The sequence below is a fragment of the Engraulis encrasicolus genome, chromosome 21, assembly GCF_034702125.1.
Source record: "Engraulis encrasicolus isolate BLACKSEA-1 chromosome 21, IST_EnEncr_1.0, whole genome shotgun sequence".
NCBI lineage: Eukaryota > Metazoa > Chordata > Actinopteri > Clupeiformes > Engraulidae > Engraulis > Engraulis encrasicolus.
The window spans coordinates 39,149,367-39,173,798 of NC_085877.1; the positions used below are offsets into that span (position 1 = coordinate 39,149,367).

Sequence of the window (24,432 nt, forward strand, 5' to 3'; positions counted from 1 at the left end):
ATACTAGTGTAATAAAGATGTTTTGTACCTCACCAATTATGTATAGGCAACTGTATTTACTTATTGTATGATGAACAAATGAAATATATTGTAACAGTTCTTTCTAAAGTAAATTTAACAATGTGTAATGTCTTGAGCTCCAGACATTTCAATATTTCAGAGCAATATAATAATGCTGTTTATTATGGGAGACCAAAGCATATACCACATGTATTTATATATATATATATATATATATATATATACCGTAGTTGAGGTCTGTTTATTTGATAGCCTATCGATGTGAGGTACATTTGTTTCATCATTTGGAGTGGGATAGCACAATTACAGCCCCCCTGCAATATCTGTAAAATTAACTGACAATAAATTCAGTCTTTGCCTCTGATTTTAATGAATGACTCAGTGCATCTCATTTAAGTGGTGGAAAGCATAGCATGTGTAAGTGTCCTATACAATACAGCAGGTGTGGGGAACATTTTTCATCCAAAAGGCCACTTCAAATTCTGCCGAGGGCTGTAAAAGTCCTCCAAGGGCCGTACTATGAACACAAACCAGAATATCCCTCTGCACTTTAGGCCTATATTGAAGGCAGTCACCATTAAAACAGACCCCACGTTCTCTAGGTCCTCTGAATATTACTCAATTGTATTGCAAATGTATTTTCTAAGATTCCTTTACAAAATATATCATATTTCATGTGAAGCTGCATAATATGGGGGCCAGATAAAACGGCCTCAAGGGCCGCAAACGGCCCTCAGAGCATAGGTTCCCCATCCCTGCAATGCAGTATAGGACTGTCTGCCAATAAAACACAAGCACACAATAAACACAGACAGATCAGTAACTGCATTTATATGGACTTTATTCAGATATTGTGTCACAGATATTTACCCCAATCAGATCAATCAACACATGATCCTTCAGAAAGATGACAATTTCACAGCATAAAAAAGAAAAACACTGCAGCATTGATTGTGCCTTTTTGTTTGGCATATCGTATGTGATACTCACTAAACAATGGATACATGGTCAGCAGCACCTAGTTGCTGAGAGCAGTTACCGCCCATGGAGGGCAGCATAGGGAATATCAGAAGTTGATGAACAACTTTATTTTTAAAAACTGTATTTGCCAGTAACGTAAGTGTTGCATTGACCTATTATTGGAATGTATCTTTTAATTTTCTGAATTTCAACAAGCAGAGTCAATCAGATGTGCTATTACTCCTGTTCAGTGTTGCCAGATTGTGGGCTGCTTGGGATAGCCGTCTGCGGATAAAAACGGTAAAAATCGTCCATTTGGCGTGTTTTTCTGCTCTTTTATGCCCATAGAAAACAACACAATTTGTTGAAATTGGGCAGCATTTAGCGCTTCCAGGCGTATTTTGAGCACCGTTTGGGTGGGATTTGATCAGACACATCTGGCAACACTGCTCCCGTGGGCATGTAGCAAGGCTCAGCATGGCTGCTGGTATTTTTGGGGGCTGCAGTTAGATGCGAGCAAACTCTTCCGAGTTTTCCCATGACTGGAAGGACGCACAATACGGTACATATCAGCTCATCTAAATTCATTGAAGAAAACATGTCATTATGAAAGTGCGGTGGACTGTTCCTATAAGTCTGGGAGAAACACAACCTTTAGGAGCAGCTGCTGCTGCATATATGCACATTTTCCCTTAGCAGGGTTGTCAATTCTGTTAAAATGTTTTGACCCGTTAGGTCTTTAAATCGGTTAAAAAGTGGGTCTTCTGACAGAAGCATGACTACAAAAAGCGCTGGCACGAGGATAGGGAGAGGTGGTCACTGGACATTCATAATCTGATGATGCACTTTAAGATTTCATGAGAAGAGTTCAGTTAAAATGGTTAGCAAAAATGGAAATAATGACCATACACAGAATGCTGTAAAAACAAATATACAAACAGGAAAAAACATGATATGATACATCTATTCTGAGGAATGAGATGAAATTCATCTTTTGCGGATCTTCACCAAAGCTCCTTTGGAGCCAAACTTAATATTAACTGGAGTGAACAAGTAAGCTAACATTTGGTTTCTGCATATTAACTGGAGTGAATGAGTAGGCTAACACTTGGTTTCTGCATAAAAAGTGGAGTGAACGGGTACGTTAACACTTGGTTTCTGCATAAAAGAGAAACATGATGAGAACACAAATGTGCCTTTCATGTGCTCGCGGAAGTAAATATTATCCAGTTTCAGAAACTCGTATATAGACATTTTCAACGAGATCTCCATTGGAAAATACCACAAGGGGCGTTCATGTGTGTTTCCCATGTCGGCGTTTGGTATTAACCGTAATTCCCAGAGCACATGAATGCACCAAAAGACAGGGTAATTAATTACCCACTAATGTAAAATATTTCAATAGTGAATAGTGAGGCAACTTGAGATACTATCTACAACCATTGTGTACGCACACCTACTTTTAAAATAAGAAAACCTAACTATTGCATGAGTCGAGCATATACGATAGTAGTTTTATATATCAGAAAATCATCAACGTAAACACTAAAAAGACATCTGTGTTCTATAGAACAGGCAACCGAAAACCGAGGGCCACCGACGCACCGAAGCAACGCGTCCGCGATATTGTCACCGTCCCGCAATTCGCGCTGATGTCGGAACACATCACAAGCTGCAAAACACAAAACAATGAAAGAGAGTCTTGTCGAACGGGCACAGGTCAATAATAGCACGCATATAGTAAAAGCATCTGGAAGAAAGAGTAAGCGCACACACACACACACACGACAAGCAATCAACCGACGACGGCGTTTTCAGTCATGCACGTTTTAACCGATGAAAGCCCACCACACTTCCCCACAGGTGATGGGCAACCTGGACACCGACACTGCAATCCAGTTCCACATATTCCAAATGACTTGGCCTTACCTGTCCAAAAAGAGCAGGTATAAACAGGTCATTTGGAATCTGTGGCACTGGATTGTAGTTCCTGAATTCAGGTTGTCCATTACTCCTACTCGGGCCAATTACTTTTAGTCCCACATAAGAAAGGCACGGAATAACAAACACTAAGCAGCCTCCCAAGCCAGTCTCAGTTGGTGATGTGGATTCGCTGACTACTTGTGTGGCAACTGGCGAGTTTACCATGAAAATGCTGTTTGGTCAGACAACTCGTAATATCAACTCCTCCAATAAACAGGTAACCAACAGTCAAACGTTTGTTTGTTTTGAAATGACAAATTATCAAGCTGGTTTTGTAGCACTTTCACGGTTAAAATATTTGAATGTGGGTCCAATATTTGAATTTGGGTTTTTATACCTGATGAACACCGAAATGTTGTGAATAAAGCCAGACAAAAGCGTCGGCTTGGAGTTTTGGCATTTTCATTTTATTTTTTACTTCTGGTTTTTACCTGATTTAGACCAAAACATTGTAATTTGTAAATGATGAAGATCAAGCGTTAGGGATGCACGATGTCAAAAAATTCGGCCGATACCGATATCCGATTATGATATTGCGGTTTTGGCCGATGACCGATATTAACCGATACCAATGTTTTTATTTCTTTTTTTTAAAAAAGAGATGACAATGATACAAACATCTTATTTCCAAAAACACTTTTTAACTCCCTGTGATAATTTGATAAAAAATAGAGACAAAATAGAAGACAAACAGTGAAAGTCATCGTCAAGTCCATTCTTTTAGAACCGTAACATATAAAAAAAACCATCGGCGTTAACATCGGCCCAGTTTTACCCATCAGACCGATGTCCGATGTGTTGAATATCGACCGATATCCGCCGATACCGATACATCTGGCCGATACATCGTGCATCCCTAGTCAGCGTGCAAATGTTTTATAGATTGTAGGGGTTTTTTTTTTTTTGGTGGGGGGCCACCGTCAGAATATCTCACCAAGAGCTTATTTTATTGACTGCTACAGGTGCACTAAATTCAAATGGCCAAATGCTCAGAGTCTGCATTTCCAGAGCCTGACCCTTGTACACATTTAACATTTCCATGGCCAGGCACTTGTTTAGCACAGATAACTGCTCGCACTTAAGCTTTTCTAGCTATTATTTGCATGGATGCATTCAGAGAAAATGTGTAAACCAATGGGATGTTTTTGGTGCTAAGCCAAAACATGACCTGTAATGTATTCCTGACCGGACCATGGAACAATTCAACCGATGCCTTTGACATTGCCAACGACCGGCATGCACTCATTACTACCAGAAACAGAGCATAGTGGTGTTAAATAATATGGTCGATGATGAAGCTCAAAAACCGAATAACCTTAACCAGTTATTATGGCACTTTTAAACATTGACATCTCAGTTACATGGTAACTAAATACCAAACTCACCATCATGTGTTAGTGTTTGAAGACTAAAACCTTAATCTCCAACTTTTTATGTGCGTTTGATGTGTGTTTGTGATCATCAATGCCACACCAATGTGAGAAGTACTCTAACCTGTCTTATTGTGATCACCGACGTAACCACTACAGACTGGTGCGTGAAGTACGGCACTTCTGCTTCAGTTCAGACCTGACGTCACAGTGACACGATTGAGTAAAAATTCACCCTGACGAGCTTTGATATGTGTTGTGTGAAACTAGATAAGTTCAGATGCAGGAAATGTGTGTGTGAGTTAAGGCATTTGCTGCATCATCATCATTACACGCTTGCCATAGCAGGGACATGACGACTTGGACCAAACCGACCATGACTTATAGGGTCCGTTCCAAACAGAAGGCATCTTCTCTCAATGCCTCAATCACTGGATAGACAGCAGCCTACTCAGATATGAATACGTTGTGAAGGCAACTTCTGTAAATTCGGGTTTCAAATGTCGAAATTTCAAGCCATTGCTACGGTATGGCATTAGCTTACAGAGGCTAGTTGAAAAGCAAGATATACAGATAGTCAAATCGTAAAATAGGCTTTGAATAGTTTGAATTACATAATATTTAGAGTACAATGTTGATTTCTTGTTTGAACTTAACATCAAAATAATTAAGTGACAGACTAAAGGCAATTTTAAGGTAGTGGATCAGGTGGCTGCCATATTGTTTACAGATTGTCCATTGCGGGGGGAGCACAGCATTCTGGTTAGTAGGCCGTAGTAAGGCCTTCAAATTTCGCTCTCATGCAGAATTTAAGGCAACTGCCAAGGGAGAAAGTAAAACACTTTTACCATGACTCGATGTCCAGTTAGTCAACTGACAAGGTAGTGAAATTAGCCGTTTGGAACGGACCCTTTGAGACGTGTGTACAGCCCTTGGTTTGCCCAAAACAATTGGCTATTAACCCATGCCATGCCCTGAGCCTAATGAATGTTGACAGGTCGATAGTAACTGCTCACCTGCAGCAAAGGTGTGTTGTGCGACTCGAGGAGGAGGAGGAGACTAATAAGCGTAGCGCGCCCGATCGGCGTAGGGGTCCCGCGGGATGTCGTACGCGGAGGCCCGGGGGAGCGAGGAGACCGGGGAGAGGCGCGACCGCTCGTACGAGTAGCCCTCGGCCTCGGGGGGAACGCGGCGGATGGGGCTCCGGTCGCGGGCGTAGTACGAGGACCCCGGCACCGGCGGAGGGGGGAGGGGCCGCCGCTCGTACGGGTCGAGGCTTGAGGACATGCGCTCCCTCATGATGGAGGCGGCGGCCGAGGGTGGGGGAGGAGGAGGAGGAGGGGGAGGAGGAGGAGGGGTGGGCATCGGCACAGCGTGGGAGCGCCGGTGGTCCTCGAAATAACTGGCACCGTACGGACGCGCCCGATACTTCTCGTAGAAGTCCACAACGCTGTACGGGTCTCGCTCGTCGTAGGCGCTGGCGCGGCGCGCGGGTGGGTAACCGGGCATCACGGCGCCGTAGCCTGCCGCGGCGTGGCTGGCGTAGGCTGCCGCCTCACCTCCGTAGGCACGCGCCAGCCCGGGGTCCGCCGGCATGCTGTAAGCGGGGGGCACGCCGTAGCCCATAGCGCTCTCATAACCTCGGCCGTAAGCACCGCCCCGGATTCCGGCATGAGGCGGCGGCGCGTATCCGCCACCACCGTAGGCCGGGTCGGCTCCGTTGAAGCCACGATGGAAACCGCCGCCACCGCCACGGCCGCCACGACCGCCGAACCTCGGGGGACCGAATCCGTTGGAGCCGCCGCCGCCACCGCCACCACCAGGGCCCATGGCCCCGCCACCTTCGCGGTAGGCGCCATTCTGGTCCAGGGGGCACTCCTTAGACCAGTGGCCCTCCTGCCCGCACCGATAGCACCCCGTCCTCTCTCCCATCCCCGGCACCGTGCGCAGGCGGCTAGTCGAGAGCTTCACGCTCATCAGCTTGCCTTTGGGACAAGAACCAGAATTACAACGTAAAACAGTTTTTGACTACCCACTGCGACAAGCCTTTTTTTAACGATTTTTTTTTTTTTAAATCAACACAAAATACTGGAGGAGGACTGTATGCTGTCACTGTCCACGTTTTAACCAACGCTTAAGTTGAGGAAGTATTAACAATTATTGCAGGTTTACAGAGCTTTGTCTTATTACTAGCATAGTAATTATAAATCCAAAACTAATCCATTTCCTCTTCAACTTGGCCGAACTGTGCTGTATTCAAAGCACACCTGATAATTGGTTGTGTGAGGAACATTCCGAGAGGCCTACACTTGTATTCAATAATCTTTGAAAAAGAAAAAACAAATCCGCCCAACCGTCCGACATTTTTACAGCTACAACCAAAAACTGTACATTTTAATAAAAATATTGGTAAAAGCAGCACATATGTTCATAATTCTTCAAATCTCCACACACCTCTCAATCTTCTTACTTACCAGCACTTTTCTGCAGCGGCTAACTTTAACACTTCAGCGATAACATACAAAGTAAACCACTTTCAGAAAGTGCGTTTGGAAGTGCGAGTTCACACTCCTGTCGACTCAGCCACGTCAAAGCCGTAGCTACAGATACAAATTGTGTAATTTGCAGAACAAGTAAAGTGATGGGCAAACCGGATACAGAACCAGTGCCACATATTCCAAATGTCCTGATCTAACCTGTCCAATTAGCGCAATGGTCTGCTTGAATTGGACAGGTAAAATCAGGTCATTTGAAATATGTGGTGGTAGACTTGTGAAGTGAAAGCGAAAGTCCAACTGGGAAAGTCCAACTCCCATTGCCATTGTGACACAGCACTCCACAGCACACAAGTGTTCACTGCACACAACGAAATTGCATTTATGCTTCACCCGTGCAAGGGGGCAGCCCCCAATGGTGCCCCAAGGGAGCAGTGCGGTGGGACGGTACCATGCTCAGGGTAAAAAACTTAATTTGGCGTACAGCTTGGTAGACAATTAGATCTCTGCTACTGTCTTTTATCACTTTAACGTCAGCAGTGTACAAAGCAGTTCGCAGTCAACTTACACAACATGGAATCATGCAAGTGTGTTTGGAATAACACACCGACTTTGCATGTGAACTCGTGCTCTACAACGCCCTGTGATAGGGTTAGGGGTGGTTTTGGTCTGGACACCTTTTCCCCATTTTCTTTGCCTGTTTCACTGTTGTTGGCAAAAGTTAAGTGCCAGAAATGTTCCTTTACTGACAGGTTAGGGTTAGGCATAGTTTTGGTCAGGGCACAGCTGAGTAGGGCTGGGTATCGCAGTCATGTTCCAGTATCGATTCGATTTCGATTCTTAGGGCTTTGAATCGATTAATCACGATTCAATTTGATTCGATTCGATTCAATCCGTTCCCTTCTTGGTGCCAGGATTTCCCCCAAAAGATGCTGTTGCCTATTTTTATATAAAAATGTCAAAGGGCTGTGGCTTGACAGTGTTAACAGATTGCTAATTTGTAATAAGTAGGCCTAGGCCTAATTGACTAATATCTACTTGGTATTTTCCATAGACCTCAATTAAACAAAAAGAACAAAAAGAAAAAGAACCAAAAAAATCGATTTTGTGCCCTGTGAATCGATAATGTGAATTTCGATTCGATTCGATCGATTATCGATTAACTTGATTATTTTACCCAGCCCTACAGCTGGACATTCTCACATTCAGCAACAACGCCCTTACACAATGCCAGTCTGACAATTCAGGGGTGAATTTCCCGAAACCGTAGTTGCAAACTACGTTAGCTACTTTGTTGTTTGCAATGCATTTTCCCATTGGCAACTACCCAAGTTGTTAACTGCCTAACGACTGTGTCAACATACAAACCAGAAGAAAGTAAATAAAGAAGCACTCCTCAGATTTCTTTTTTCAATTTTAATCGCCTCACATCACAGACGTTTCGGGCTTACACCCTTCTTCAGTGTGAAATGGCGATTTCGCCTTTGACCCCAGTAGGTGTGACTTAAATAAACTTAGTTACCCAAAATGCCACCGCAGGTGTCTCCAAAAAAGCCCAGTGCAGGTACCCAAAGCGCACCACTAGAGGGAGACGCAATGGATACCCATCATTCTAACTTTACAACAATTACGCACGTTCCAGCAATCAAAACAAAACAAAAATACAAATAGAAAAGTCTTTCAATGTCCATGTCTTAGTGTCTCAGTCTTCAAAAGAGGGTTTCAAACCCCAACCAAAAAAATTATTTACAAATTGGAACATCACTTTAAGAAAAAAGAGCTAAGAGAGCTAAAAGCGACACATTCACGCACCACAGTACAGGGAAAACGTACGCTGTAAAGGGCAGGATAACGTGTAACACGACACACATAGTTTACCTGCTTAAATGTCCATGCAATCTATATTACGTGGGGAAAACTAAACGGCTATTAAAGACGAGGATCTGCGAACATAAGTCGTCTATACGCAACTGTGACGAGAAATCATCAGTGGCCAGACATTTCAACCAGTTAAAACACAATACAACAGACTTAAAATATATGGGAATTGAGGTTGTGGAGACACCACGCAGGGGTGGGGATAGGGACAATTTACTTTTGAAAAGGGAGGCTTACTGGATACACACTCTGGATACTCTCATCCCAAGAGGGATGAATGAAGAAATTATTCTGTCTTGCTTTTTGTAATATATTTCTGTGATGTGGGCTACATGTTTCGGTCTCTCTTAGCTCTTTTTTCTTAAAGTGATGTTCCAATTTGTAAATCATTTTTTTGGTTGGGGTTTGAAACCCTCTTTTGAAGACTGAGACACTAAGACATGGACATTGAAAGACTTTTCTATTTGTATTTTTGTTTTGTTTTGATTGCTGGAACGTGCGTAATTGTTGTAAAGTTAGAATGATGGGTATCCATTGCGTCTCCCTCTAGTGGTGCGCTTTGGGTACCTGCACTGGGCTTTTTTGGAGACACCTGCGGTGGCATTTTGGGTAACTAAGTTTATTTAAGTCACACCTACTGGGGTCAAAGGCGAAATCGCCATTTCACACTGAAGAAGGGTGTAAGCCCGAAACGTCTGTGATGTGAGGCGATTAAAATTGAAAAAAGAAATCTGAGGAGTGCTTCTTTATTTACTTTCTTTTGAGAATTGAGTTCATTCATTGATGAAGTTAAGCACCCAGTGTAAAAGATAAGAAGACAAGGTGTTGAGCGCGCTTCCTGATCTTTCAACATACAAACCAGCTCATGTTTTGAGAGAGATCACCTTGGAAGGCCTGTATTGTCAAAATGTATCTGCACCACCTGTGCTGACTAACACTTCGACGTCAACATACAAACCTGTGGCCTATACTAAGAAGCTGGTTGAGGACTAACCCAGGCACTTCTATTAGATGATAACTTAGGCCGGTTTACTCCTGAGCCAGCTTCTTAGTTGTCCCCTCAGCTCATGTTTTGAGAGAGATCAGATCACCTTGGAAGGCGGTGTTGTCGAGGCCACTGATGGCCTCCATGGCGTCCTCCACGCGCTCCATGTGCACGAAGGCGTAGTCCTTGACGATGTCGCACTCCACCACGGGCCCGTACTCCTCAAACTTGGCGCGCAGCTCCTGGTTGGTGCAGCTGCTGCTGATGTTGCCCACGTGCAGCTTGGTGGAGGCGCGCGGCTTGCCGCGGCTCAGCTCCACGTTCATGGCCTGGCCGTTGAGCTCGTAGTGGTGCAGGTTGCGGATGGCCTCCTCCGCCTCGGCCTTGTCGTCCATGTGCACGAAGCCGAAGTTCTTGACGATGTCGCACTCGGAGATCTTGCCATACTGCGAGAAGAGCGAGCGCAGCTCCTCCGTGGTGGTGTTGGGGGAGAGGTTGCCGATGAAGATCTTCACCATGGTGGCCGACCGTGATGACGCCCTGGGCAAGGGGTGAAAAAGATTACTCAGCAATGTTTTTTTTTTCTTAAAGGGACACAGTGTAAGATTTTCAGTTGTTTATTTCCATAATTCATGCTGCCCATTCACTAATGTTACCTTTTTCATGAATACTTACCACCACCATCAAATTCTAAGTATTCATTATGACTGGAAAAATTGCACTACATGAAAAGGGGGATCTTCTCCATGGTCGGTCATTTTGAATTTCCCAAAATAGCCATTTTTAGCTGCAAAAATGACTGTACTTGGACCACACTAGAAAATATTTGTTTATTACTTAGTAAACTTTCATGTAAAGATCAAATTTGGCAATAGGCAGCCCAGTTTCAATGAGCAGCATAGTTGCAGTACCTTTTTTGTCCATTTCCTGCACAGTGTCCCTTTAACAATAATATAGTTAAGCTTACTCTATTTACCTGAGAGGCTATCAAAGAAGATTTTAATCACTTTGACTGACACTCTGTTTGGATGTGGGCTGAGGGGTTATTTGACAATGTTTACCAGTGACAGGTAACCTGAATCCAGTGCAGCGCAGAATGCTTCAAATAACCTGGTTCTACCGGTCTAATTCAACCAACTAGGCAATCACCTAGATGATTTGGACAGGTGAAACCACCTGTCCTGTTCAAACAACCAGGCAATCACCTGGGAAGTAGGGGTGGGCGATATGGCAATATTAAATCGTGAAATTGAGTTCAAGATCCTCTCGAATCTGCCAAAGTGGAGAAATCGTACAGATCGTCTTGCACTCTCACGTTGTACTTACTTAGTGTTATTGTTTTCATTTGTATACTTAAAATTATTGTATTCCAATTGTGCACTTTATGAGAGTGTGGTCAGTGTGCTAACATTTAAATAATATCAATTACAAATTAAAATATAAAATACCCTTTTTTTTCTATGGAAGATTGTGATAAAAACGGAAACGAGATTTTAAGTTAAAAAATCGTTATATGACATTTTTGCCATATCGCCCACCCCTACTGGGAAGGAAAATAAACAGGTGATTTGAAGTATGCGGCACTGTGGTATAAACTAATGGATCCAGGTTACCCATCACCAGGGTTGAAAGTAGTTTCCATGTCTTACTGGTGCTATTTTGTGCAAGTCTTACTAATAACTGGCCTTCCAACTGCAACATCAGAAAGAGCGCAAAGAAAATAAACATGTTTGCTACAGATCTATATCACTGCGCACTAGCTGTAAATGTTATACCGATGCTGTGCACCTGCCTATTTTCACCACTGCCCATCACTGATGCTTATTACGGGAATATGCCAGAAGATAATCAACTTGTTAATCATGGTGACTATTGCGCACAAAACAAAATTCAATCTGCATTTGATTTCTATAAGTTATAACAGATTGATGTGTGACTCACTCAGATAAGTTCACTCTCACACACACACACACACAGATTGTGGCATTTTGTAAATTGCCACTGGCAATCATTACTGATATGTACAGATGTATGTGACAAAATGGAGATTTATAATAAATAATAATAATGCATTTTATTTAAAAGCGCCTTTCAAAACTCTCAAGGACACTGTACAGAGAGAAACAAAAATAAAACAAGACACATAAACAGAATTTTAAACAAAAATAAATAAATTAATATGATTTTTTTGAAAAATGAAATAAAATAAAATAAAACAGAGTTTAAGAGTCATAAAGAAAAGGCTATCAGAAACAGATACGTTTTTAGCCTGGATTTGAAGAGGGGCAAAGAGTCAATATTGCGGATGTCAGGGGGAAGGGCATTCCACAGCTTAGGAGCAGAGCAGCTAAAAGCTCTATTCCCCATGGAATTAAGACGGGCAGAGGGGACAGAGAGGAGAATGGAGTAAGAGGAACGGAGGGGGCGGGAGGGAACAGCAATGTGAATAAGATTAGATAGATAAGGGGGAGCAAGATTGTGGATAGCCTTGAAGGTGTGGAGAAGTATTTTAAAATGAATTCTATATTTGATAGGGAGCCAGTGGAGATGTTGCAGTGCAGGGGTAATATGGTGACAGGAAGGGGTTTTAGTAATGATGCGGGCAGCTGAGTTCTGGACCAGTTGGAGCTTGTGGAGAGATTTTTGAGGGAAACCAAAGAGGAGAGAAATACAGTAATCAATGCGGGAGGTGACAAGACTGTGTACAAGAATGGAGGTAGAATGGGAAGTGAGAGAGAGGCGGAGACGGTTAATGTTGCGTAGGTGGAAATAAGCAGACCGTGTGATGTTATTAATGTGGGAGAGGAAGGATAGAGAGCCATCAAGCATGACGCCCAGACTCTTAACTTGAGGGGAGGGGGAGACAGTTCCCAACAAGTTGCTAAGTGAATGGCCACAGGTGATTGGATACACTGTGTGACACCATGGAGGCCAGAAAAAGATCAACATGCAACAGTTACATCAGATTTTTTTTTTTTTAACCTGGCGTTGATTACATAGAAGTGAAGGCGTTTTTTTTCCATTGGTTATTGAGAATAAACTGCACACCTTAGAAAACTCACAACAGGGACATAATAAGTTTTGCATTTAATTTTGATATTTGAGAGGAAAAAACACCCAAAGTTATGATTACACAACTTTACCATATCTGTCACTTGGTATATCAGTGATATGTGAATATGAAGGTGCTGTCAGATATGACACTTCAATACACACTCGACCACCACCGGTTATAACATAATATTGGGAACACCGTGTGCTCCATTCAATGGAGTCCATTGAGGTGCAGCTTTGCAGGACAAAGCATAAGTGCTAGCGAAAAGGGACCAAGTAAAAAGTTTCATCACTACAAAACTGCACAACACCAACAAACAGTTCTACCCAGTTCCTGGGCTTGTGTTATAACGCTTTGTAACGACAGCTGCAGACTTAATGCAGTTGATACATTCAGGAGTAACATTGAAACAAATTAGGGGGCGGGCGAGACACAATGAATGAGTGAGCTAGGCGGCTAGCACCTTAGGAATTTACAGGACAAAAGGTTAACGTTTGGTCAGCCCTCCAGATGTGTCGTGCACATCTGCAGTGTACACACCCACACACATTTTCTGGAGATGGCAAAAAAGGGGCGAAAGTAATGAGAACACCACTCACACATTTCATGCATCTGTCACGCGGCTTAGCTAATAAGGTTGCTTGCAAGGAATCGTGCCATTCAACTCACGTTTAGCAGCATGAGCCAGGGCTAGAATCTAGGGCTGAGTCAAGCACAAAACGTATTCCATGCACTGCAGCCTTCAGGTACCGTTCTTTTAACCTGTCTGTCGATTGCATAAAATGCATTACAAAATGCAATTTAATGTAAATGGAAAAATGCATACCTTACAATGGCACCCGTTGACTTGCAAACCCGAAATGGCGTCACTCCGGCACCAGCGAACGCTAGCTGTCTGTCTGCTTTCCGATTGGATGGCAATGTTTTGCGGAAACCACAAGATGCTGCCAGTGCGCCACCCTCTTACCGGCGCGAAGTAACATTATACATTGCCTCCCATTCAGCCCACTCAAATGTTCTAATCTGTAGTACTGTGACAGTAAATAATAAAATGTGTGATATCGGGCGTCGCAATTAAACTTCTATTTGAATTACCATCTTGGAAATGTACATAAATTCATTTCGATGTCCCATACTTGACTGACAGGTGTTAAAAAAAACACACCAGAGGTGCAGGTTTTCACAGGTGTGTGTGTGTGTGTGTGTGTGTGTGCGCTTCAAAGTCAAGTTAAACTCAGGTTCATTCACATAACTTCAGTTATGCAATGCATACACTTGGCATTCAGTCATTTATGCAACTAAGCAAACACCCATTTTAAGCACATCACTCAGAACCACACACACATAGCCTACACAAGTTTCCTTGCAGACAATAAAATCAAACAGACACACACATCTCACCAAAATACTTTGGTTTATTACAAAAAAATATTTCAAAAACCACACGCTCTGATACGGGTAGGAAATATACAAACTACAGAAGACCACTGCAAAGGAATCCAGGCAGTGCCACCCAACAGGGGCCACAGCTGGCCTGGCGCAAATATGGCTGTTCTGAGTGACCATTCGCTCATCAAACACATCAATCACACTTGGGTCAAAGACATCCAATATGAAATTGTCAATCAGTGCAACAGATACTTTTGTCTACTGTTACATAATTGTAAAAAAAAAAAACTTGATTTTTTTATTATTATTGTTCAAGTGAATGCATGAAAGCCACTTGAAAATAAAATGGATTTTTTTTTTTGCAGTTACAGAAAGCAAAAGTATCTGTTGCACTGAAGGACAATTTCATGTTGGACATCTTTGACCCACTTCGGCTTTGTCCAAAAAGCCCACTCATTTTACTCACCTGTTGCATTATCATACAGTGGGGTGCTAGTAAACACTGCGTGTCCCCCCTACACCGTCACGACACAATGCTAAACATTAAGTGTTAAGTGTCAGGAGTGAACATTTTGGACTGGGGCCATTATATTGCTATAAAAACTCTTCACTTTCAACAACGATCGCAGTCAGTCAGACGATGCAGCTTTGCAGAAGCCATTGCTGGCGTGACAAACGACAAAACAAACTAAAAAATGGCTGCACCTTCCCTTCAAACAAGTCACTTATTTTGCGCAGTGGTAGTTCTCAGTTTCTGCAGGCAAGACAGAGGATACAATATGCAGACAGTCCTCTTAAAACAGGCGTCCCAAAAAAAGCGGGGACAAAATCATCATCAAACCAAAATAACAATTATAGTGATGGATGCGCATTGAATCCGTCACTACCCAAACCAACAAAAACCTACCACACACAGCAGCAGCGGCGACTTTATAATAGTTTTTTTTTACAGTTAAGAAACTTTGGATTAGACGAGTCACATTTTGTGGGCTGAACCTATTCATAAAAACTGGGGGATAATCTGAAGAAAGAAAATGGAATGTTTTGCCATTTACACTTAAAAGAGAACTCCTGCCAATTTGAATATGCTGTTTTATTGCTCACGCTACCCTTGACTCGTCCTGGTGATGCTGCATTTTTTTAAACGTTAACATACACCTGCCCCATTATAATGACCAGGATCTCGGAAAAGGCTGAAGGAAAAATACAAATTCTCATGTACTGACATGTCCAGGGTAATGTGGGCATTACAACTGCATGTTGAGATTGGCAGAAGTTATCCTTTAACAGGTAGCAGCTAAGCTTTAAATCTCTTTGTAAAATTCTCTACAGCTTGAGGAACTCAAGCAGATTGTCCTCACGACACATAGCTCACTTCAAGACATCGTCTGTCTGCAGCGTCTGCACGCACACACACGCACCAACAAATCCAAACCAAAAGTCAGGGGAAAAAACAATGTCCAGAATCAAAATCGTGAGATACCTTTTTTGTTTTCAATGACAAATATGAATGTAATCAAACCGAAGTGTCATAGTGGACGTGAATTTCATGTTGTCGTATTTTATTATTACATCAGCAAAAAAGAACCACGTAGCGTAGCCCTAGATATACCCAAATATTACCCAAAAAGCCAGAAAAAAAAAAATCTTGATCAGGAATATGTGCCAGATTTAAAAATTAAATGGTTTAAAAAAAAAAAAATCTTAGACACACTCAAACCTTCGCTAATATTTTTTCCAAACTCAAATGTACCGCGGCCGTTTGGCATAAGGATCGCTGGAGCGCGGCATGGCGTAGGCAGAGACAGAGCTCCTGGACACCGGGGAGAGGCGCGAGCGCTCGTACGCGTAGCTCGAGACTCCGGCCGAGACCGGCACCCGGCGAATGGGACTGCGGTCCCGCACCGCCGCGTAGCTGGACATGGCGGCTGCCGACGCCGCTGCAGAGCGCTCGTACGGGTCCAGGCCGGACGACAGCCGCATCCTGGACACCAGGGAGGACGAGGGCGGTGGCGGGGGCGGCGGGATGGACAGGCGCCGGTCGTCCGGATACAAGGAGCTGTATGGACGGGCTCGGTACTTCTCGTAGTAGTCAACTGCGGCCGCCGAGTAGCGGTCGCGGTCGTACGCGGAGGCGGCCGAGCGCTCCGGCGGGTAAGCCATGGCCGCCCTGGCGTGGGCGTAAGGGTCGCGGCCGTCACTAGCGTAGTCCCGCGGAGGCGCGCCGTAACCGGGGTAGCGGCTCACGGGGGGCGGCGGGGCACCGGGGTAGCCCGCCACGCGGCCGTACATGGGGCTGCTCATGTAGTCGGGCGGCGCACGCATCATACCGGGGGGACGGCCGTAACCGGGGCCAGGGCGGCCGTACGCGGGGGGCCCCGGGGGGTAGCCACGACCTCCGCGGTAACCGCCTCCTCCTCCCTCGCCACCATAGCTACCGCCGTTCTGCCCCCGAGGGCAGTCTTTGGACCAGTGGCCCGGCTTCCCGCAGGCGTAACAGCCGGCGTGGTCCCCCATTCCCGGCACGGTACGCAGACGGCTCGTGGACAGCTGTACATTCATCAGCTTGCCTTATGGGGAGGGAAGAGAAGACAGGCATTTTCAGGCACACGATTCTTTTTTTTTTTCTTATCGCTTATTAGTTTTGTTAGTTTCTTATTGTACCATAAACTGCCAGAGGAAAAAAAAAGTTGGTATGTTTTAATTTAATGATTTAAGTATAAAATTCACGCCTGACTTTCGCACGGCATGTCACAACAGTTCACCGACCGACCGCCCCCGTCAATTCACACCTAGCACCGGCCCTGACACCACCACACTGCCATTTTAACTCTTACTGAATCTCCTGACTTGTCTTGCCTGCTCAACCACCATTACCAGTAGTGAGCGCGAAGGCCAAGCCAAGGCCGCTTGAACAATTGCCACATTGTGAGTGCTTACTACCCGATAGTAATGTGTCTTATAAGAACACTTGATAAGAAGACACCGCCCGGCACTTTTCTAGCCCCAACACCGCTCTCTGGCCCTGGCCCCGTCAGTGTGTTCACCTTGGAAAGCCGAGTTGTCCAAGCCTTTGATGGCATCCATGGCCTCGTCCTCTCGCTCCATGTGCACGAACGCGTAGTCCTTGACAATGTCGCACTCGAGCACGGGCCCGTACTCCTCGAACTTGGACCTCAGTTCCTGGTTGGTGCACTCGGGGCTGATGTTGCTCACGTAGAGCTTGGTCGAGCCTCGGTTGCGGCCGCCCTTGGGCCTACCTTTGCTAAGCTCCACGTTCATTTCCTGGCCGTTGAGCTTTTGGTGGTGCAGGTTGCGGATGGCCTCCTCCGCCTCCGACTGCTCCTCCATGTGGACAAAGCCGAAGTTCTTGACGATGTCACATTCCGATATCTTTCCATACTCCGCAAAGAGAGCATGCAACTCCTCCTTCGTTGTGCTTTCGGACAGGTTGCCCACAAATATTTTCACCATTTTTGTGGCTGCTGTTTGTTTTTTTCCACTTCCTCTGTCCGCTATCCCTGGGATTCACAAGAAATACAATACAAAATGTCATTCAACAAAGTCAGGCTCAAGAATGTCAAGGCTACAAGCCATCATTGGGCACAATATGGTTGCCATCACAACAAAATCGAGGCCTGTGATTGGCCGAGGAAAACATGGTGACAGATTAACTTTACATTACAGAGAACACAGGACGTAAATAAAAGTAGTAAAAATATAACTACCCACCAATATACCACCCATACCAAATATCGTTAGGTATGCCTCGTGTAAAGAATTTAAGTTATGACTGAGGCACTAGAATAGTAAGCTTATAGTTGTGCAAGTTTGACTCCTCGTTTACTGTCACACCTGCCATAAAATAAAGTGACAGATTTCGTAGAAAGGAAATACCGTTCAAACGTTCACCAGTCTGTGTAAATGTTTCAAGCGACAGATTTCCGCAACTTAGATTACTCCCATACATAGCGAGGATTGCAACCTGAAGGCGAACCACGCGGAATATCAGCAACTACCATCAGCTAACTTCAGATGCGTAATGCCAGCTAGACGATAAAGTTTGACAAGTATTTTGATTGTTAAGACAATATGGAGGTTGTCATCTTCCTTTCTTTCATTGCTGTTAATTTCTTTCGGTCCCACAAGCACAAAATACCAACATAACTCATCACACGGCTTAGTTTGCAGAAGTTCTTACATAATGTAGCTATCATAGCATAAGGAAGCTAATTTAGCCATTTTGCCGTTCCAAGCGCGCTGACAGACTATGCTAACTAGCTGGTGTTAGCCAACTGAGGACGCGAAGTTGCGGAACAACTGTACCTTAAATATTGCAAACATATACAAGCTTGAAATCATCCCCAAAACGTCACAGTTGCGTTTCAAGTATGTTACTGAATGCAACAAATATTATAAACTGTCCACATTCAAGAAAAAACACTTCTCTTACCGAAGACACGACTAGGGCCGCCAATTCAAATGAATGAAACATGAAATGGCGTCGATTACCACTTGCTTCGCATTTCCGGTTCCATATAGTGAGCTGCTAGTATGCGACAAAAGCCTGTATTCAAATGCGAGTTTCTTATGTTGTTGCTGCTTTTACTTATGATGTACTATTTTCAATTGAATTAATGTCCTCGCAACCAATGTCATATCAAAGCCTCATACTAATATTTAACTTGTGCTGGACCAGCACTTTTATTTTGAATGCTAGGGGAAAAAAAAACAATAAAAATGTATTCCATACTTAACAATGTGCACCTAAATCAAATAAAATGCCATTAATTTGCATTCTAGGTCATCACACAAGAAAGAAACTATTCTTCACAGAGCCCTGCAATTCCCTCTACAGAAACTACTTCACTACACTCCAAGTCTAGTTATTTAAATATAGCAGTTTTTCAGTACTTCATTTTGACAGATGTTGAACTAAACAAAACTGGCGTAGCCTACATCTAAAAAAAAGAATGCTTACTGATCGTAGTGTGCTAAGAAATAATTTTACTCTTTGCCACAGTAAGCAACTCATCAGTCACATAATGACTAATATTATGTAGGCCTACAGGTGCAAAGTCCACCCACCCACTCAGTCAGCTGTTCTCGGCAGGACCCCCCCACACGCAGGCACAGGGGAAAGGCGAACAGCCGCCACAAAATGGTAGACAAGCAGAAAGGGAAGCAGATGAACTGTCTTCTAGTCTCATTTACATGTATGATCGTGTCTACATAGATCAGAGAATAGTAAAGGACAAAGAAAGAAACTTAACTCAGTCGTGTTCATTGTTTTGCCTTTTATTGTATGTGCACAAAATCATGTTAGATAAAAAATAAACCAGCAAACCAATCCCATTCCCCACCCATGATGACATTGCAGAAACTCAAGACTGGTTTCACTTTCATTTACTCTGACACCCTCACTTCCTCCTTTGTAAACCCAGTGACTTCAATCCTATTACAATTATATTCGAGCCATTTATTTTCATGTTTATGCTTATTTATGAGTTCCCATGAGGTCATAACTCTTAAACCCAGCCAATAAGCCCCTTAGGGAGCAAAAGGAACAGAGGAGAGGGATCAGTTACACATTCCAAACAGGCCTTTTTCAACAGCATGCATTCAGTACACTTCTCAACAGTCACACAATCCAAAGAAACCCGTACAAGTGCATTAATCAAGGCTTACCCAACTTACCTGTGAATAGCCTTCTCCGTTACTTTAAAACCACAACAGATCCTTTCCCGCCTAAGAAAGCGAGGCTCCTGATCCGATTGTAGCCAGGAACCATAGTACAACCAATCTTTGCCTCATGTTTAGTACAAGGACTCACCCTTTTTTATTTATTTATTTATTTTTTACATTGTGAGGTTCCCTTTTCTATGCACCGGTATACACACACATACATATGGCTTAATAGGTCCTCTATGAAGAGTTGAGTGCCCAGCCTCTCCCCTCCAATTCGAAGTCCCTGACCGTTTTCATCTCAACACATGGAGAATACCTTATCTCACACTTGAAGGCCAGCACTTCCCAGAAAGCAGGAGCCTGTTAGGCCAGAGGTCAAGAGAGCCATAAAAAGGGAACGCTTCTGCTGACGTCGCACGACATGGCTCAAAAACTAGTTGACATGCAAGACTGGGATATAATTATTAGAACGAGTTGTTAAGTTTGCTTAAAAAGCCAGACGTATGAATGTATTGTGCAAACTGGTTGTAGAATTAATAGACTAATGTCTATTTATGCATGGAAGGCGATATGTATACTGTCCATTAGTAGAAATTAGGCAAAGGGACTGTCAATAAATTGAAAACGACGCTTTGAAGTCATGCGCTTTTCAAGTCAGTTTATTTAAAAAAAGAAAAAAAATCTTATTCAAACTTCTATAAATGATGTACATGTCACTAATGGTTGGATTTTGTTGTCGTTACCAAAGATCTATTGAGTCACACTTAACACACTGGTCAAGTTAATGTGTATGGTTTTACTGCTTTTACAGTTTCAAAAGGCCAAATTATCATTTTTCCTTTGTCACACTATGTTAGCAATATGCAATAACTGTAAACGAAAACGTGATAAAAACAAAAGTAAATTTATTTTAAACGTACACACAACCACGGATGTACCAAATTAAAATCCATAAAGCCCAGAACATTAAAAAAAGAACGATAATGTCTCTTAAAGTAAGCTGAATCTGTTCCGTTCTTGTTCAGCTTAACAGTCCTCAATCTTACTCTTACTGCTGTAGAATGACAAATAAAAAACGCTGTTGTGTTGTACAACACTCGGTTTACATTTAAAGTCAACCCGTCTTGCGGCAATATCAAAATTTTAACAGGTAATTAAGTGGTAATATAAGCACAAGCAGTCAGAGAAGAAAAAATAAAAAAAGCAACGTGGACAAAGGTTTTAACCATAAGACGGGTGGAAAAAAATGTGACGATACTAAAAAGCGTGTTTAATAGTTAACAAAAGGACAGGAGGCCCGCATAAAACAAGCTCTTCCACTATTGAGAGTTGTGGCCGAACGGAACGCACGTCGCCATGTCGACGTCGGGATGAGTTATGCGCCGTGTGCATCAGGAGACGACGACGACCTTGACGAATAATTTAAACCTGGAAAGAGAGCAAAACGATAAGTCATGCGACTAACTGAATACAAAAGGTCGCTAAAACATTGTTTTGTTTTTTTTCATTTAAAAAAACACCCTTAAGGAGTGTTATGTATGAATTAATGTAGGATTTCAAGTTTTAATTTAAAACGATTATTCTTTGAGTTTGAGGCACTTCAGTGATTTTTTTCTTCCCCCAAACTATACAATACTGACAAAATTACATTCTTAACGTCGGTTTAAACTGCAAATGGCTCTCCCAAACTCCTAATCCAGCTCTTGGATTTTACGACACAGCTTCACTTCCTCCTTAAACTTCTGGCGAGTAGGAATGCACAGTCATCACAGCACAGGAGAGGAGGGAGGGGAGAGGAAAGAAGAGAACCAGTGCCTGTGCCTTTGTGCACACTTCATGGCAAACGCTTACCACGTCGGAAAACACCTAAGCTCACCTTGGACACGCGAGAGAGACGCTGGGGCCGGGCCTGACATTCTTTAGTACGTGTAGCGTGCAGGAGGCGGGGGCGGCACCCTGTCTGCGTAGGGGTCCCGGGGTCGGGGCATTCCGTACGCGCTCCGCGTCATGGAGAGCGGTGAGAGGCGGGAGCGCTCATACGAGTAGCCGTTGCCCGCGGGTGGGGCGGCAGGAGGGGGTGCCCGTCGGATCGGGCTGCGGTCCCGGGCGGCATAGTACGCAGACGGCGGAGGGGGCAAGGGTCGGCGCTCGTAGGGGTCGAGCGTGCTTGGGCCCAGACGTTCCCTCATCAGGGCCGACGACGGCGGGGGAGGTGGAGGGGGCACAGAGCTGACGCGCCGGTCGTCGTAGGACGACATGGCGTAGGGGCTGGGGCGGGCGCGGTACTTTTCGTAGTAGTCGACGACCCCGTAGCCATCGCGATCGTACGAGGCGGCGCGTCTGGGGGGTGGGGGAGGGGGCGGGGGAGGGGCTGGGGGGTAGCCGTGGGACATTGGGGGGCCGAAGCGACCCCTGGGGTAACCAGGCGGGCCGGGCTCAGGGCGGTCGCCTGGGTAACCCCTGGGAGGACCCCAATAGCCTGCTCTTTCTGGGGGGCCATGTCCGAACCCACCCTCGTCGCCGCCCCTGGGGCGACTCTTTGAGACCTGGACATGAATCCTCTTGCCTAAATAAATAAACAAGAAATTAAGAAATTAACAGATTTTTGGTTTTAAAAACATGGTAACGCTTACTCTTCATTTTAAATTAAAAATATGTTTCAGTGTTAGATATTGAAAAAAAATGAGGTTTGTGTGCGTTCGGTTTGTAGCTAATTTACCTTGGAACTCAGCATTGGCCAAGCCCTTCATCGCGTCCATAGCCTCCTCAGAATTGGGCATATGAACGAAAGCAAAGTTTTTGACGACGGAACACTCGGACACTGTGCCGTACTCTTCGAACAGTGCCCGCAAGGCGTCGGCGGAGCCCTTCTCGACGTTCGCCACATGCAATTTAATGGGCCCCTGGTTCTTTCCGTGGCTAGCCTCTACATTTATGGGCGTGCCGTGCAGCTTGTACAGGTGCAGGTTTTTTATGGCTTTGGTCGCGCTCTTGCGGTCGTCCATGTGGACAAAGGCAAAGTTTTTGATGATGGCGCATTCCGTCACGGTGCCGTACTGGGCAAAGAGAGCTTGGATCTCGTCCGTCTCCGCCTGCGTGGGCAGGTTCCCCACGAAAATCTTCACCATCTTTGGAGCGGTTTCTGTTTTTTTGCCTGCAATGATAAGAGAGTAAAAAAAAGTATGAAAAACGAGGCCAAATACTCCAGTGCAACATTGATGTGGGCTTATCGTCTTCAAGGTCTGAGAATGCTTGACCTTCATTTGTGATATCTTAGAAGACACTAAATGGACACATTCATTGCATACAAGGCTTTTAGCACCCACACAATAATTAGGCATTTAACAATAAGCAATATTTCCACACTAATTTTGTGAACAGTTGTGAACATAACTACAACAAAACATAACCCCTCCCCTCTCCATTTGACTTTCAAATTGACAACGACCAAAGCCTGAATTACCGCTCAAACCAGATTTTTTACAACTCAGAGAGTGAAGTACACAGTTAATGAATAACTCATTTTGAACACTCTGAACTTTTATCACTAGTATCGATATAGATTACTTTAGGTGGGGGTAATGGGGTTCTTTGAATAAGTAGTTTAACAGCCTTGATGTTATGGGTCACTATAAGGGAGAGCGCGAGTTTCATCCAAGTCAAGTCTCTGGTTTCATTCTCGCTAAACGGCTGTCGCTAGTTCCTCAAAGGAAACCACTGAGCTGAGCTTCCGCACTTTAGCTAATCACCAGCTGACGGGCGCCAATGTGCAGGGCCCTAGAGGACTCGACCCAAGCCAAATTGTAAATGCCATTTGACATTTGAACAGCACAGATAACCGTTTCTCCGTGTACTCTAACCATTAGCATAGCTCTGAAGTGAGAGAAGTTACCACAGCCTGTGGGTAAGCTAAAAACAAGCCCAATGGCAGTTCAAATGCTATTAATGACCGCGTGTGACTCCACCAGATACACCAACCAGTCTGTTAGCATGCTAACTACCAAAACATCCTTCAAAATTAAGTCAAACAACGCGTTCTTAGAGACTATTCACCTATACATTATACATTATGATTCTCGTTCAATAACACATGTACGAGCGAACAAAGTTGACTTTAAGATGGTCTGATATTGACCAGATACGATCAAGTAATGGCAAAAGAACAACGCAAGCAACCCCCTCAATGAATGAATGGAACATGTAAATCACCGCGCGAGTCGTGTGAACGTTAGCTAATAATAGCTAACTAGCTCAGTAGTTCGCTTGATTTGAAGGGAAACGCCAGCTGTCTCCCGTGTGAAGACAAAATATGCTCGTTTTGAAAAATGTATGAAGCTCTTCAACAACAACACTTTTACAAGACAATGGAAAACAATAAAAGGGGGGATTATCACACTGATGTTATTACTCTACTCACCTCACCCGTAGATGTGCTCCGCGGTCAAAATGGCTTCGATCTACAATGCACTTCTCCGTTTCCGACAGGCGTCCCTAGTTGCCAAACTGATCAGCGCCCTCCCACGTTTCCAGAAGTGACCAATCTGAGACGTTGTTTCGAAAGGCTTGACCAATGAACTTAGAACAAAGTGCGTTGCACAGTGTGATTGG

At 44.1% G+C, this 24,432-nt stretch overlaps 3 protein-coding genes across 5 annotated transcripts; all 3 read right to left on the reverse strand.

The window, feature by feature from the left end:
• Positions 1-845: 845 nt before the first annotated feature.
• On the reverse strand, positions 846-14,057 carry rbm4.1 (RNA binding motif protein 4.1). Its single transcript, XM_063186684.1, has 4 exons — positions 13,574-14,057; positions 9,799-10,232; positions 5,351-6,319; positions 846-2,653 (listed from the first exon to the last, which is right to left on the reverse strand). The coding sequence occupies exons 2-3, from the start codon at positions 10,208-10,210 to the stop codon at positions 5,394-5,396; spliced, it is 1,338 nt and encodes a 445-aa protein (XP_063042754.1). The 5' UTR covers positions 10,211-10,232; positions 13,574-14,057; the 3' UTR covers positions 846-2,653; positions 5,351-5,393.
• Positions 14,058-14,144: 87 nt separating this feature from the next.
• Positions 14,145-20,356, reverse strand: LOC134437200 (RNA-binding protein 4.1-like). Of its 3 annotated transcripts, none has more exons than XM_063186682.1 (3): positions 18,590-20,356; positions 17,184-17,657; positions 14,145-16,706 (listed from the first exon to the last, which is right to left on the reverse strand). In XM_063186682.1, the coding sequence occupies exons 2-3, from the start codon at positions 17,608-17,610 to the stop codon at positions 15,880-15,882; spliced, it is 1,254 nt and encodes a 417-aa protein (XP_063042752.1). In that variant the 5' UTR covers positions 17,611-17,657; positions 18,590-20,356; the 3' UTR covers positions 14,145-15,879. The 3 variants fall into 3 exon arrangements, with proteins under 3 accessions (XP_063042752.1, XP_063042753.1, XP_063042751.1); XM_063186683.1 differs by lacking the exon at positions 18,590-20,356 and adding an exon at positions 18,463-18,577; XM_063186681.1 differs by lacking the exon at positions 18,590-20,356 and adding an exon at positions 18,034-18,317.
• Positions 20,357-20,712: 356 nt separating this feature from the next.
• On the reverse strand, positions 20,713-24,317 carry rbm4.3 (RNA binding motif protein 4.3). Its single transcript, XM_063186685.1, has 4 exons — positions 24,242-24,317; positions 22,544-22,978; positions 21,701-22,390; positions 20,713-21,252 (listed from the first exon to the last, which is right to left on the reverse strand). Exons 2-3 carry the CDS (start codon positions 22,950-22,952, stop codon positions 21,744-21,746), a joined length of 1,056 nt encoding a protein of 351 aa, XP_063042755.1. The 5' UTR covers positions 22,953-22,978; positions 24,242-24,317; the 3' UTR covers positions 20,713-21,252; positions 21,701-21,743.
• Positions 24,318-24,432: the final 115 nt, after the last annotated feature.